Consider the following 13,427-nt stretch of genomic DNA (forward strand, 5'->3'; position numbering starts at 1 on the left):
TTTTTTTATTATTTCATTTTTTAATCCTATATTTTTTGTACCCGATTTTGCCCCACACGTATTATAGATATCCGGTTTTGCCTCAACACGAGAAAAATAATAAACACGGCGGCTGTATATTCCGACGTAAGAGAAACGATGAAAACTAATGCGATCTATACTTTCTAATATGTGCAGAATTCAGTTCTGCACTTATATAAAAATAGATGCTTTGTAGAGAAAGAGTCCACGACGACTTCATTGCTGCTCTGATATCGATCTTTTTTGTTTCGAAAACTTCAAACTTCTCTCAAAAAAGAAGTATCGTGTATACGTGGACACGGTTCATTTTAGAATAATAATGGTGTCAATTTATAACTAATAACACGAATTGGTCACAAATAAAAATACCTATCACGAAGAAATAGAGGTACCCGGTTTGACCCGACTTTCCCCTAGTCCCCTATATATATCTGTAAATATATTATTTATATATTATTTATCTATTAATATATTATTACTTTATATAAAATATAATTAAGTTATATTAATTAATTTATACTAATTTATCTTTATATTATTGAATTTTTATTGATATTTCACTAATTCTGTATTTTCGATTATAATAAAGTTATAAACTAATACAAATTTAGCACTCGCGTATACTCCTTTTCGCGTTATTTCTTAATTTAATTTTTACATCTTTCATTTAAAAAAACCTCAAACAGAATAATCTGAATTAAAAATTCATAAACATTAAAAATCGTCTCTCATTGCAAACCATATGGATAAACATCCGTAACAGAACATCCAATACATCGAAGAAGATACCTACAAGTGCACAAAGCGTAGCGATAAATGCATGAAAACATGTCTAGAACCTGGGAGAAAAGTCGCGCGATTGAAAAGCATCGCTGAGACGAAGAAGTCCGTAAAGGAGGATCGATGATGCTATATAGAAGTGTCGTAGCATCGGGATTGGAAATCGGGGTATCTGGATTATCCTTTGGCATCTCCTGGTATATCAACGAGACGCTGCTGAGTTAGGGTAGAAGGAAGGTAGGAGTATAAGGAAGGAGTGCAACACGAGGCTGCAAGACGATGGAAGAGGATCCTTTATGATCGCCTTGGCTTAAAAGGAGCGAGTAACTCCGACAAAACACTCCCCCGATAGCCACCCGTTTTTCTCTCTTGCTCTCTTCTCTTCCTCATCCTTCTATCTCTTCCTTTTTTTATACCTCTTTTATTGGCACACCCGGTATAATAAGGAGCGTTTGTATTTAGTCGGCCATGCGCAGTACTGCCTGTTGGCGTATCATCGATCAGAGCGGCGACTGACTATTGGACCAAAACAAGAGGATGAGAATGGAAATAGGAATAAAGAGAGGATGTACCGCCTGGTAGAAGGTACAACAAAGACAACCAGAAAAATAGAAAGGGCGGGACATGTCGTGGAACTCGTCGCGGAGCGATTTCTAGCTCAAGTTAGACTTGCAAACAGGAGGGATTTACTGCCAGGATAAAGAGAAGCCAGGAGAAGGATAGACAAATCTATATAATCTAATATAATCTAATATAGCTAAATATAATCAAATAACTAATTTATACTAATACAAGTATTGTATATATAAAATATTCTTATATATATATTTTCTTTTGGGGGATGAAAAAGAAATGAAGATATAGAGGGAAACTTGAAAGAAGACAAAGCTTTTGTTTGCTCGCTTTTTATTATAACACTCGAGCTAGACGCCAGCATGTATTGAAACTAAGGTTAAAAATTCATTGTCAGATGCTACCAGCACGAGAATCCTTGAAGATTTATCTAACCATAAGTTTCTTGATTTTTTGTTACAAAGAGAGAGCAAAAAGATGGAAAAGTTAAGATCGTAGAAAATCGCTATATGACTTGTAGTCTTTTTAGCCAAGATCTCGAGAATTCTAGACAATTTAATTTGCCACGAAGGTTATTAATTATCGTGCACATCTTGAAATTTGTTGTATTTATGTTGCATTAGCCAAATACATTAGCTTGTTCTTCTCCCAGACTTCATATATCCAATATACGAGTAAATGCAATTTACAAAAATCTGAAATTTTTTCGCAATTAACCAAAAATATATCATTGAAGAATTTTAATATAAAAAAAAATGAAACATTATGATCATATATGTATATTTACAATAGGATTAGGGTTCGATTTTCCCAATTTAGCTATTACGTCTCAATGATTTTCTAATCTATGCTTCTTTAGAGGAATACAGGGAGGGAGAATTATTAAAATAAATCTTGAATTAAAATAATTTTAATTGCTTGATATCAACCAAAAGAATGGTACCTTGTGCACACAACTATTTAGTTTCATAAAAAATTCATTTTTTGGAAAAAATGAATTTTCTTACGCATTATTATTGTGGATAGCTTTTATTTAACACTAATTTTACGCTATAATGTTTATTATAGTATTTACATTACAATTGTATGAATTCTTCACTTTATTTTATATATTAAGATATATAATATATAATATGTAATATATTAAAATTGTAATAAATTAAATAATATTTATATAGTAATAATTTAATAAAAAATTTACATATTAATTGTTACTTTAATAAAATTTATTGCTCAATAATTTGATAATCAAAATACTTAAACTCGTCAACATTATAAAATAATTAATTGAATTAGCTTGCCTAAAAATATATTAGCAAAATAACTTAAAACTTATACTTAAATATAGATGTATATTTATGAATATTTATTATATATATATATTGATAAATTGAAGGAATTTTTTCTTGATAAATGCAAGAAATGTTACGCACTAAAAGGAATTATTACAAAAAATGTTGCTATATTTAAAATTGTATTTACTTAACAAGATAAAAAATATTATTTATTTATATATTTTATACTTTTTAATCCGCAAAATTACAAAAAAAATTACGATTAGTGTGTCTAAAATTATAAATCAACAATGGATAATTAACTCATTAATATAAATTATCGCTAAACAATTATGCCTATTAGTATAAAAATCTCTCAAACAACCTCGATTATTAGATTTCATAAAGATCTTGAAGGAATCGGAAAAAATTTGCTAATCGCATTGTACGGAATATTACGATAACGACGGCGGAAAAAATGAAGGTTAAGAAATACCGCGTTTGTTGCCTTTTTTCGAGACATTCGCGAAAGATACATATATATATATATATGATAAAGTAGGGGAGATACTGTCCTAAGGATAATTGGAGATCTCGTTACTTCCCACCGGTAACTTCAATTTGTGATCGACCGATAATGAGATATCAAATCCTGATCCTCTATCTCCGGGTCTCTCTTTCTCTTCTTCCTCTTCCCTTTTTATCTGATGTCTTAGCCAATGTCTCGTAGCTTTCTCGGCTTACGTTCAAACAACGACGTCAAGATGTATTAGATGTCACCTAGACACTTATTAAACACCCTCTTCCATCTTAACAGTGCCAATGTTATCATGTTTCGATGAAGAAATGAGAAAATCTATATAATTTATTTATTTATACATTCGATGTAATTAACGTATCACAGCTGATTTTCTTTTTTATTTATTGTGAAAATATTAAATTAAGTTGCTAAACGTTCATAGAAAATGATACAAGTGATTCAGAATAATAATTCCTTTTTATGTAATGCAGTAATATATCAAAATGGCATATACTTTTTATTATTATTTATTTATTTATATATTCGATGTAATTAATTTTTTTATTATCGTAAGAATAAGAAAAGTTGCTAAGTTCTTAAACGTTTATAGAAAATGACACAAGTGATACAGAATAGTAATACAATTTTAATTTTTTTAAAGAAAAATATGTGTGTGTAATGCAATAATATAAAAATGACATTATACTTTTTATTTTAAAAGCAGTTTATATAAGAGCACACATACATATTGATAAATTTAATTTCTTAACAAAAGCGTGTTGCTTACCAATGTTTCTGAACGTGAACGCTTGTAAATCGTGAAAAACCGCGCGCACATTGAAATCTAAGCGGAAGATAATTTCGGGGTGGCAGCGCAAATTGACAGGGCGACGCGTTTCCATTCATTTAAATTACGCACCAATTCTGCTGGTGACTTTGGCATTGTTGCTACAAATTGGTCCACGCCCTAGCCTCCGGCCTCCCTCTTCTGTCCGGTCGTACATATATATATGCTTGCTGGACAAATCGATGCGTGTGTCCAGCTTTTTAAATAACAGCCTGGAATTATATGTATTTCATAAAAGAAGAGCCCTACTAAGCGCTTTAAAATTATGGATTTTGCCGGTTTTAAATTGATTTTTTTTTCTTTATAAAAATGCCGATTTATTAGCTTTGGAGTTACAAATGCGAATACTAAAAATGAAATGTATTGTTGAAAATTAAGTTTTACAAGAATAATAAAATAGATAATAAATATATAGATGGATAATAAAATTATGTTTTAGTTTCAAGTATAGATTTACAATAAAATAATGTGACGCATGGATGAAAATATGTTTGAGTGAAAAACCAAGATAAATGATATAATTTTTTTTTTTTTTGCTAATATAATAATCAATTTTGCTTCAAAAGTAAAAATAAATTAACTAATAATAATTAAATATTTATTATTTTATCATTTCACATTTAAACATTAATTTTTAACTTACTTAATGTATTATATCTTACTCTATCTATGTGTATCTGCTTAATGTTTTCGCACTGAAATGCATATTGTTTTCATTGATTGATAATGTAAGATTAATTTTGTTACAAGATGATTGTCATGTAATTTGACTGCATAAATTAATAAAAACTATTATAGTTGCACATATTTTATAAAATTGCTTCTATGTAATTAACAGATTAGTGTGAATCTATCAAATAGGTATATATAAAAACTTTGTCGAATAAAATGATGCTTGTTATTCCTTGGAAACGTAGTTCGTTACATGCAAGCGTGCGTGCAGAAAAAGCGACACGCGTTTTCGCCATAGGAGGCGAATCATCAGTATTACTAACAAGTAACCTAACAGCCATGAAAAATAGAGGATAATAGCCTTCCGAGAAGGCCATTTGAGCATGATAATTAACTATACAACAGCATTATAGCACGTGTCATGCAAGTGCAAATTGGATAAAGTAACTGATCGTCTGGCACGCGTGATCATAGTGGTCCAATTAAAGAATAATATAAGCAAGAAAATTAATGTACAAATATTTCTTTAACGCTAATACAATATCGAGACAAATTAGGCATTTCGACGATTAAAGGCTTTGTTAGCAACCGTAAAGTTTATAATTCGAATTAATATACATATGTTGATAAAAAACTATAAAAAATTAGATCAATCTTACTAAGAAGACTAAAAAAAATTTTAATTTAAATAATCGATAAATAAGTTATATTTATTTATTTATAATATTAGACTAAATAAATAAATATTCAAAATTTTCCTTTTTTACAATGTATATATTTATTATACAAGCACAAATAAATATTCTACTTTGAAATATATTATAAATATTGCATAATATCAATCGCACACGCCGTAAAAATTTTATATTTCCTCAGTTTTGTTAAATTAAATTAATATTTAATTAATATTTTTGTGGCAAACTGGTTTGTGGCAATTTTTTATTTACATTCTACCAATAAAATTCAAAAATAAATATAGTAACCATAAAAAAAAGATTAACTTTGTTGTTGTTATAAAATGTTAATTAATTTACAAATATTTTTAAGTATGATTAATAAAAATCAATATTCTGTTAATTGTTAAAATTTTAAGTCAATATCTGAATTTGTTTCCAAATTTACAAGTAAAATTTCGAGTGGCGTAATTACTGAGAAATATTATTTCGAGAAAAACACACATTTAAAGTTTAACAATAAATTTTTAATTTGATAGTTGATATTTACTTGATAATTAATTTATATTTACATCTTATATTTTATGTTTTCCTGATCTTAATTTTATAAATTTTTAATTGAAACTGATAGGAAACTTAATAGAATATGTAAAAAATCGAAAACTTATTTTTATTTAAATTTTCAAACTTTGGTTAACTTAATTAAGAATTAAATTCTGCTACATGATATAGAAATGTGTTTTCTTTAAGTAGCCGTTTATTTTGTTGCAGGTATGGTTTCAAAATCGAAGAGCAAAATGGCGCAAAACAGAGAAATGTTGGGGCAGAAGTACTATAATGGCAGAATATGGTTTATACGGAGCGATGGTTCGACATTCCTTACCACTTCCGGAAACGATTTTAAGAAGTGCCAAGGAAAATGAATCCGTTGCACCATGGCTGTTAGGTAAGAGAGAATATATTTCTTTGACAAAACTTTAAAATTAAAGTAAATTTTAAATTTTAAGTATATAAAATATCCTTGAATCATTTTTTTAATTTGGGCCTTAGATTTAATTATAATTATATCCACAAATCTTTCTTAATATATAAAATTGGATAAAATTGCATTAACATTGGTAACTGTAAATTTTTTATAAAAGAGAATATATTATGTAATATGTATAGGAAAATATATCTGTCGATCGTTATAAAAATATAAAATAAATAATATAATGTTTACGAGAAATTTTTATTACTTATTGATTATTTCGGTAAGCATTTAGATAATTTAAAAAATGTTTATAATTAATAAATTTTGCAATTTTATTCTATTTTACGATACATATAAACAAAAAATAAATAATTAAAATGACTGAAACCTAATAAAAGAGATTATTGTTATTAAAAACCGGAAAAAAATCTTTCCGTCTTGATAGGAACACTTAAAAAATAAAAGTGGCCCAACAAATTCGAATATTTTTTCTGTTGGTTTTTACCAGCTCAATCGTCTAAGACAAGCAGCTTTAACCAAGATTTCGAATGTAATCAAGAACTGATTGACTGTGGACCTGTAGGGATGCATCGAAAGTCGCTCGAGGCAGCAGAACATCTCAAATCTGGCGGAGAGGACAGCGGTAACGATCAAAACGGAAGCGGAAGCAGCCCCAATCATAATCATCATCAAGGAGGACCAACCAGTTCGGAAAGCGGACAGGAAAGTCAGGATGGTATGGGACCTTCGTCATCTACGAGTAAGTTTTATTCTACCTAAATATATGTTGAATCTATTAGACATGCTCGACTAAAAAGTTTTATATTAATTTAATATTAAATTTTATTTAATTAAATTTTATATAATTAAATTTTATATTAAAATGCATTTAAGTTAAAATAAAATTCTTTTATGTATTACAATGTATTACTTTTATGTATAAATATATAATGAAAATTAATATTTGTAAATATGTCTTAACAAAAGCAAACGAATTATGGATCGACATTTGAAATATGAAATACGTAAATTGTACAAAAATATTAATAGAAATTTCCCGAAACACACTTTTATGTATAAATATATAATGAAAATTAATATTTGTAAATATGTCTTAACAAAAGCAAACGAATTATGGATCGACATTTGAAATATGAAATACGTAAATTGTACAAAAATATTTATAGAAATTTCCCGAAACACACTTTTGTCTAAATAAACGTTTAAAAAATTTTATTACTAATAAAATATATCAATAAATAGTTACTATATAACTTTTTTTATTATATATAAATTTTTAGAAACTACGATAAAAAAATAAAATATTACAATTCTGATATACAAAATACAACTGAAAAGTCTTAATCAAAATAATATATAAAAACAAAAAATTTTTTTTCAAATGAGTACATATCATTATGTTTACAGGTGTTGTACAGGATACAGAGCAACTCAGAAACGAAAGTATTGCCTGTTTAAGAGCAAAAGCGCAGCAACATCAGCTACAGTTGAGCCTGCAACCAACATCAGCGCCACCTGGCGGATCGTATCCGTCAGCACCGCAATCCAGCACGTTGCACACTTCGGTTTAATCGCAATTATACGAGCTGCTCTTCTCTTGATAGTTCCGTGTCTGATATTTTTGTTGCTGATACGGAAGCACATCGTCCTGCCCGGCAGACTGTCGTAGATGAATCAGCAGTATCGATTTCAAATCAGTGATATTTTTTTAATGGATACCTTCGATAAGGATATATCCTTTCGAGGTATAAGAAGTCTCTTTCCGAGGTCACTTTTGAAGTTAACCTCTACAGTCAGACTGCAGCGATGATGATCTCGGATTGTTCCGAGTGATACAATTCTGATATACCTACGTTCCTCGCGCTATTTTCGAGCGCAATTTCGCAAACTTTTTGCGAGAATTGAGATTATGCAGAATAAATCTTTCTTGAAGATTGAAGAAATACATGCGAAATATGTATGTACACTCTTATGGAAAAATAAATTCAATTTTGGATGTTAATTGTAAAAAAAGAACACCATATACTCTCAAAATTGGGTGATTTCAGATCGCCAATTGAAAGTTAACCTTCAAATGATGGTCAATTGATTGTTAACCTTAAAAATGACAGTAACCTTGAAAATAAGAACCCTTAAATGAAAGTATCACCTAAATAAGAATGAGAATGAGAATTAAATGTTCTCAATTTGTCCAATGATGAGAGTCAACATCTAACTTATTCATCATTAAGAGTTAATCCTCTACACTTATCATTGAGAATTAAACCCACAACTTAAACCTTAATAGTCAACGCTCAATAACATGGTAACACTCAAATTTGAATGTTAACATTTAAGTGTTAATACTCAAATGAGCATAGGGTTTAGTGTTTGTCATTAAAGTTGAATGTTAACACTTTTTGGGTGTACATTGAGCGTTGACCATTGAGGTTTGATGTAAGTTATGACTTAATAATATGTATAGGCTGGGGATTAATCCTTATTGATAACCCAAATTTGAGTGCTAATTAAAGCACTATCAAAGTTGAGTGTATTTTTTCATAAGTGCAAGCACAACGAAGTGTGACGAACCAACCGATCGAGCGCCTGTTTTGCGTTATCCGTTTACATGCCTCGCGTAAACAATTAGCCAGGCCTATAAATCGATACGGATTCGTATAAATCCACCGCAACGACACTTGACGTACAATGAATATAAAAGACATTAATGGTATCCTCTCATAATGTTTTTCGAGAGAAACAAAAAAAACGCCGCTATAAAAAAGAATGTGAACAATGAAACTAATTGTTAAGTTTAATCTTCATCAACGAAATAATAGCCTATCGACGATTGGTATAACAATGAAAGATCAGATCAGAAAATTCCGTCGTCGACAAATCTTTAGAGAAAAATTTTTCCAAAAAAAATCGTTGGCGATGGACTTGATTATTCCGGTTAGATAAATCGAAAACTGGCAGATCAAGAGTGAACAAAACTACTTAAGTAAAATATAATCGCTTTTCATAATGCGACAGTACATGTATGCGCGCATGTTGCCTGTACGTGTGTGTGTGTGTGTGTGTGTGTGTGTGTGTGTGTGTGTGTGTGTGTGTGTGTGCTTGTGTGTGTGCGCTTGTGTGTGTGCGCTTGTGTGTGTGCGCTTGTGTGTGTGTGTATGTGTGTGTGTGTGTGTGTGTGTGTGTGTGTGTGTGTGTGTGTGTGTGTGTGTGTGTGTGTGTGTGTGTGTGTGTGTGTGTGTGTGTGTGTGTGTGTGTGTGTGTGTGTGTGTGTGTGTGTATGTATGTATGTGTGTTTGTGCATACATGCAAAAAAAAGAGATAGAATGAAACATGTAAAAAAATTTGAAGACTTCAGAGAGCCAATCTGCAACGAATGTTAAGCAACGCAAAGAATGAAAGAGATGAAAAGAAGGAAAGAAAGAAAAAAAAGTTGTATATGGAATATTTAGCAAAATAACAAATTATATGAACACACATCGAAGAAGATAAGTCCGAAGATTTCATATTATACATATGTATACATAACAAGCGCCCCTATAAGACTTACAAATTTATGACAACATGCAAGCATCGAAAGTTGAATTGACCGTTAAATTCACGTATGTATTTGAGAGAAAAAGAAATATATGTGTAGATGTGTATCACAAGCAAAGAAAAAATAGAAAGAAAGGAAAGAGAGCGAGAGTGAAAGGGGGGAGGGGGAAAGAAATGCAAGTCAAAGATTTATTAGCGAAGACTTCCTATATCCAAGTACTTAAAGAAAAACATAACTGTTGTCAAATGTGCAATATATCGATATAAGTTCTAGTTCGATAAGGTATACTTTAGTAACGGATACGTCTCTCTTACGCGAGGTGGTTGCGATGGCACCGGTGTCTCATCGGGCGGTTGTTATAAACGAATTTTGCAATACGTCTTATCGACAATTATAATATATGAATTGAAAGCTCGTGGAATATATCACTCGTCTAATTCTTATGCTTTTTGTTCCTGCTGCAAATAAACTCATCTACGTCGTTGCACCGTTGTTTCGGGATGTTCGCCTGCTGTATATAAATATATAAATGAAACAATATACATACATACACATACACATACACACACACGCATACATATGCGCGAATATAAAAAATGACTAAAATTAAATGTGGTTGCAAGATATGCTGAGTTGAACGAAAATCTTTTCGCGAGTTTGCATATGTATTTGAAATTTTGCGAGATCAAATGAAAATATTGAAATACAAAAAGAATATTTGCTTTATTATGTACTTTGTTATTTAAATTTTCGCGGAGTATAAATTAATAGATTTTAAATTTTTTTATTAATTACGTTGTGTTACTTAATTCTCCGCCGGCGGAGTTCAAATCTTATGACTCTTTATCTTAAAAATATTTTATATAAAGCTGGTACGATAAAACAAATATTTTACGCGCGTGTGCATTGTACATATGTGTCAATAATTTATATTTAAAAATATTTTTTTTTCTTTCAATTGTCACATACAAGTAATATTCTGAAAAATATTTAAGAATACTATACAGCATGTCTCTAAATTATCTGATGTCCTTGTAATAATATCTCTGACCGCAATCTAGAGACGATTTTTTTTCAGCGAAAATATTGAAGAAGGTCGTTTCTTGCAAGCTTCCAATTTTTGCTATGATATAGCTTTGCAATTAAGCTTAAATTAAAATTCTATTAAAGTAAACTCTACCTAAAACTAATTAAAAAGAATACAGTTGTGTTAACCTTTCAAGCCCATTAAAAAATTTTTATATATATAATCATATATAACAATATAAAATTATATAGAAATATATTAAATTATATATAAGCTATTATATGTATAATTATACATAATTTTATATGATTTCTATATATAATTTTACATATAATGCTGGCTGACTCCAATATATAATTATATATACATATATATAACGAATAAGTATTTCTTTATATACAAATATAAATACATGTTTCATATATAATCTGACATAATTACATATGAGCTCTTATAATTTATATATATAAATTTATATAATTATATATAAAAAGCATTTATCCATGTAGATTATATGTATATATGATTATATATAAAAAATCGAAGTATTAGCTTTGTTTTATCAATATTTATTATTTTAGTTCACAATGTTTTAGTTTGCGAAAAGCCATTCTTTTACAATAATTATAAATCGGAAATTATTAATGCCTCCATATTTTTGCTCGGGAAAAATTGTCTCCCAAAGAATCTGTTGTTAAAAGGATTATTCAGGATGATTTTGGAATACTTTGTATATATGTATACATACATGCATATATATGTAATTAAAAATGTTGTCAAAATTGATCTCCGCTTGTTGGGAATTCTTTAAGTCGACGTTAAACTTATTATCCATCTATATTTAAAACGTGCAGTATACAAAAATTATACTGAAATAGTTATTAATAGATCGCAAAAAGACTCATCTAATTCCTAATATAGCAGTCCATTAAGACATACTTAACTTAATAATACTATTTTGTGTGCTTATGATTAAACTTTAAATATATGAAATATAAATTTTTATAAGGAGGAGAGGATCTTGGCTTTCTTGCGAATTAAGATTTTCGCGAGGATTCAGGAATGATGATCAAGCGAAATTTCGTCTGGCTTAGATAAAGTTATACACATAACACAATATATTATAATTTAAAAGACTCGATTATGAAAAACAGTAACAAAAGTAATCACATGTTCTCTAGAAAAAAAAAAATAATTCAAGAATTATAATGGAAATGACACCGCTGTTATTGTGAATACGTTTAACGATGAGCTCCGGATCTGCAGCGAATTCTCTGTATCTGAATGCTCCAACGCATGCATAGTAGTCGGATAGTATACGTAAGAAATAAAATTTCTGAACAAATACGCATTTTTGAATTTTCATTACCTCGCTTAAAAGTTGTGAGAAAATATTATTTCGCAAATAATTTTTTTTTCTGTTATAAAATCTTATTACGTAAAGCAATATTTATGTAATAATTAATAGAGTAATATTAGTAATATTTAATATAAAATGTAGTAATTTTGGCTGAACTGTTTATGTTATTTTAATTTTTTCGTTTTATAAAATCTGATTAATAGATATTTAATTTTCTTAACTTTATGAAATACGACGTATAAGTAAAAGTTATAAAACACTTTAAAAGTATATATAAATTTGTTTTGATATTTATAAAAGTAAACTACACTTTCTTCTTACATTAGGAAATTTGGATTCATAATTAAAAAATTTGGATATATTTATGATATTGAAAAAATATTCAAATATATATAATTTTTAAAATAAAATAAAAATGCATTATTATAAATGAATAAATAAAGCTTAAATACTTTTATAAAGCTTAAATAATTTTTGTGTACAGACGAAAATTGTCACAATTACTATAAAACCATTTTCTACATTTTCCACAATATTGCCATTATCTATAAAATTTGCATATTTATAAAAACAATATTAGTATGTTGTAAATATTAATATTGTAAAAACTTAGGCTTTTTTTTAAATTTCTAATTTATTTGTTCAAAAACATTAATTTGTGTCTTCTTCTCTACATTTTTTATTTATTATATACATATTTATAAATAAATAATTTATGTTAAAATACAATTATATATAATAATGAAGAAACTAATAGGCCAACTATACGAGCAACAATTATAGGTTGTTTAATATATTTGAATTTATTATTAATTTTAATCAATGTAAATATGTACAAATAAAGGTATACGTTTCGACTGTACTCAGTCTTCTTCAGTAATTCAAACAGTAACGCAAAACTATATAATATTAAATACTATTAATTATAAGTTAACATAATTAAATTATATCGGTCTAACAAACAGATAACTATAAATCGAGTATTTATATATGATGGATTTTTTGCGTGACTGTAGTAATGTGATCGAAATCATTGTGCGGTTTTTTATTATTAAATGGTATAAGCCTACGTCAATATGCAGATGTCGCAGTGGAGTCCGTTGATAAAACATGATAGAGTCGGTCAGTAAAAAGTTTTGAAACACAAATT

The 13,427-nt window shown here is 28.6% G+C and overlaps 1 protein-coding gene across 3 annotated transcripts in view; it reads left to right on the plus strand.

The window, feature by feature from the left end:
- LOC145948948 (uncharacterized) overlaps positions 1-11,147 on the plus strand; it is an 89,459-nt gene extending 78,312 nt beyond the window's left edge. Inside the window, exons 5-7 of one of the 3 annotated variants that reach the window (XM_083058558.1) lie at positions 6,133-6,307; positions 6,843-7,094; positions 7,763-11,147. In XM_083058558.1, coding sequence (XP_082914684.1) covers positions 6,133-6,307; positions 6,843-7,094; positions 7,763-7,926 — 591 coding nt within the window. In that variant the 3' untranslated portion in view covers positions 7,927-11,147. The remainder of the gene's footprint in view (positions 1-6,132; positions 6,308-6,842; positions 7,095-7,762) is intronic. The other 2 variants (XM_083058560.1, XM_083058559.1) reach the window with 2 other exon arrangements.
- The last annotated feature ends 2,280 nt before the right edge of the window (positions 11,148-13,427 follow it).

This window comes from Prenolepis imparis, unplaced genomic scaffold (assembly GCF_030444845.1).
Source record: "Prenolepis imparis isolate NDT839.2.m4 unplaced genomic scaffold, iyPreImpa1.0 SCAF_2, whole genome shotgun sequence".
Taxonomy (NCBI): Eukaryota; Metazoa; Arthropoda; class Insecta; order Hymenoptera; family Formicidae; genus Prenolepis; species Prenolepis imparis.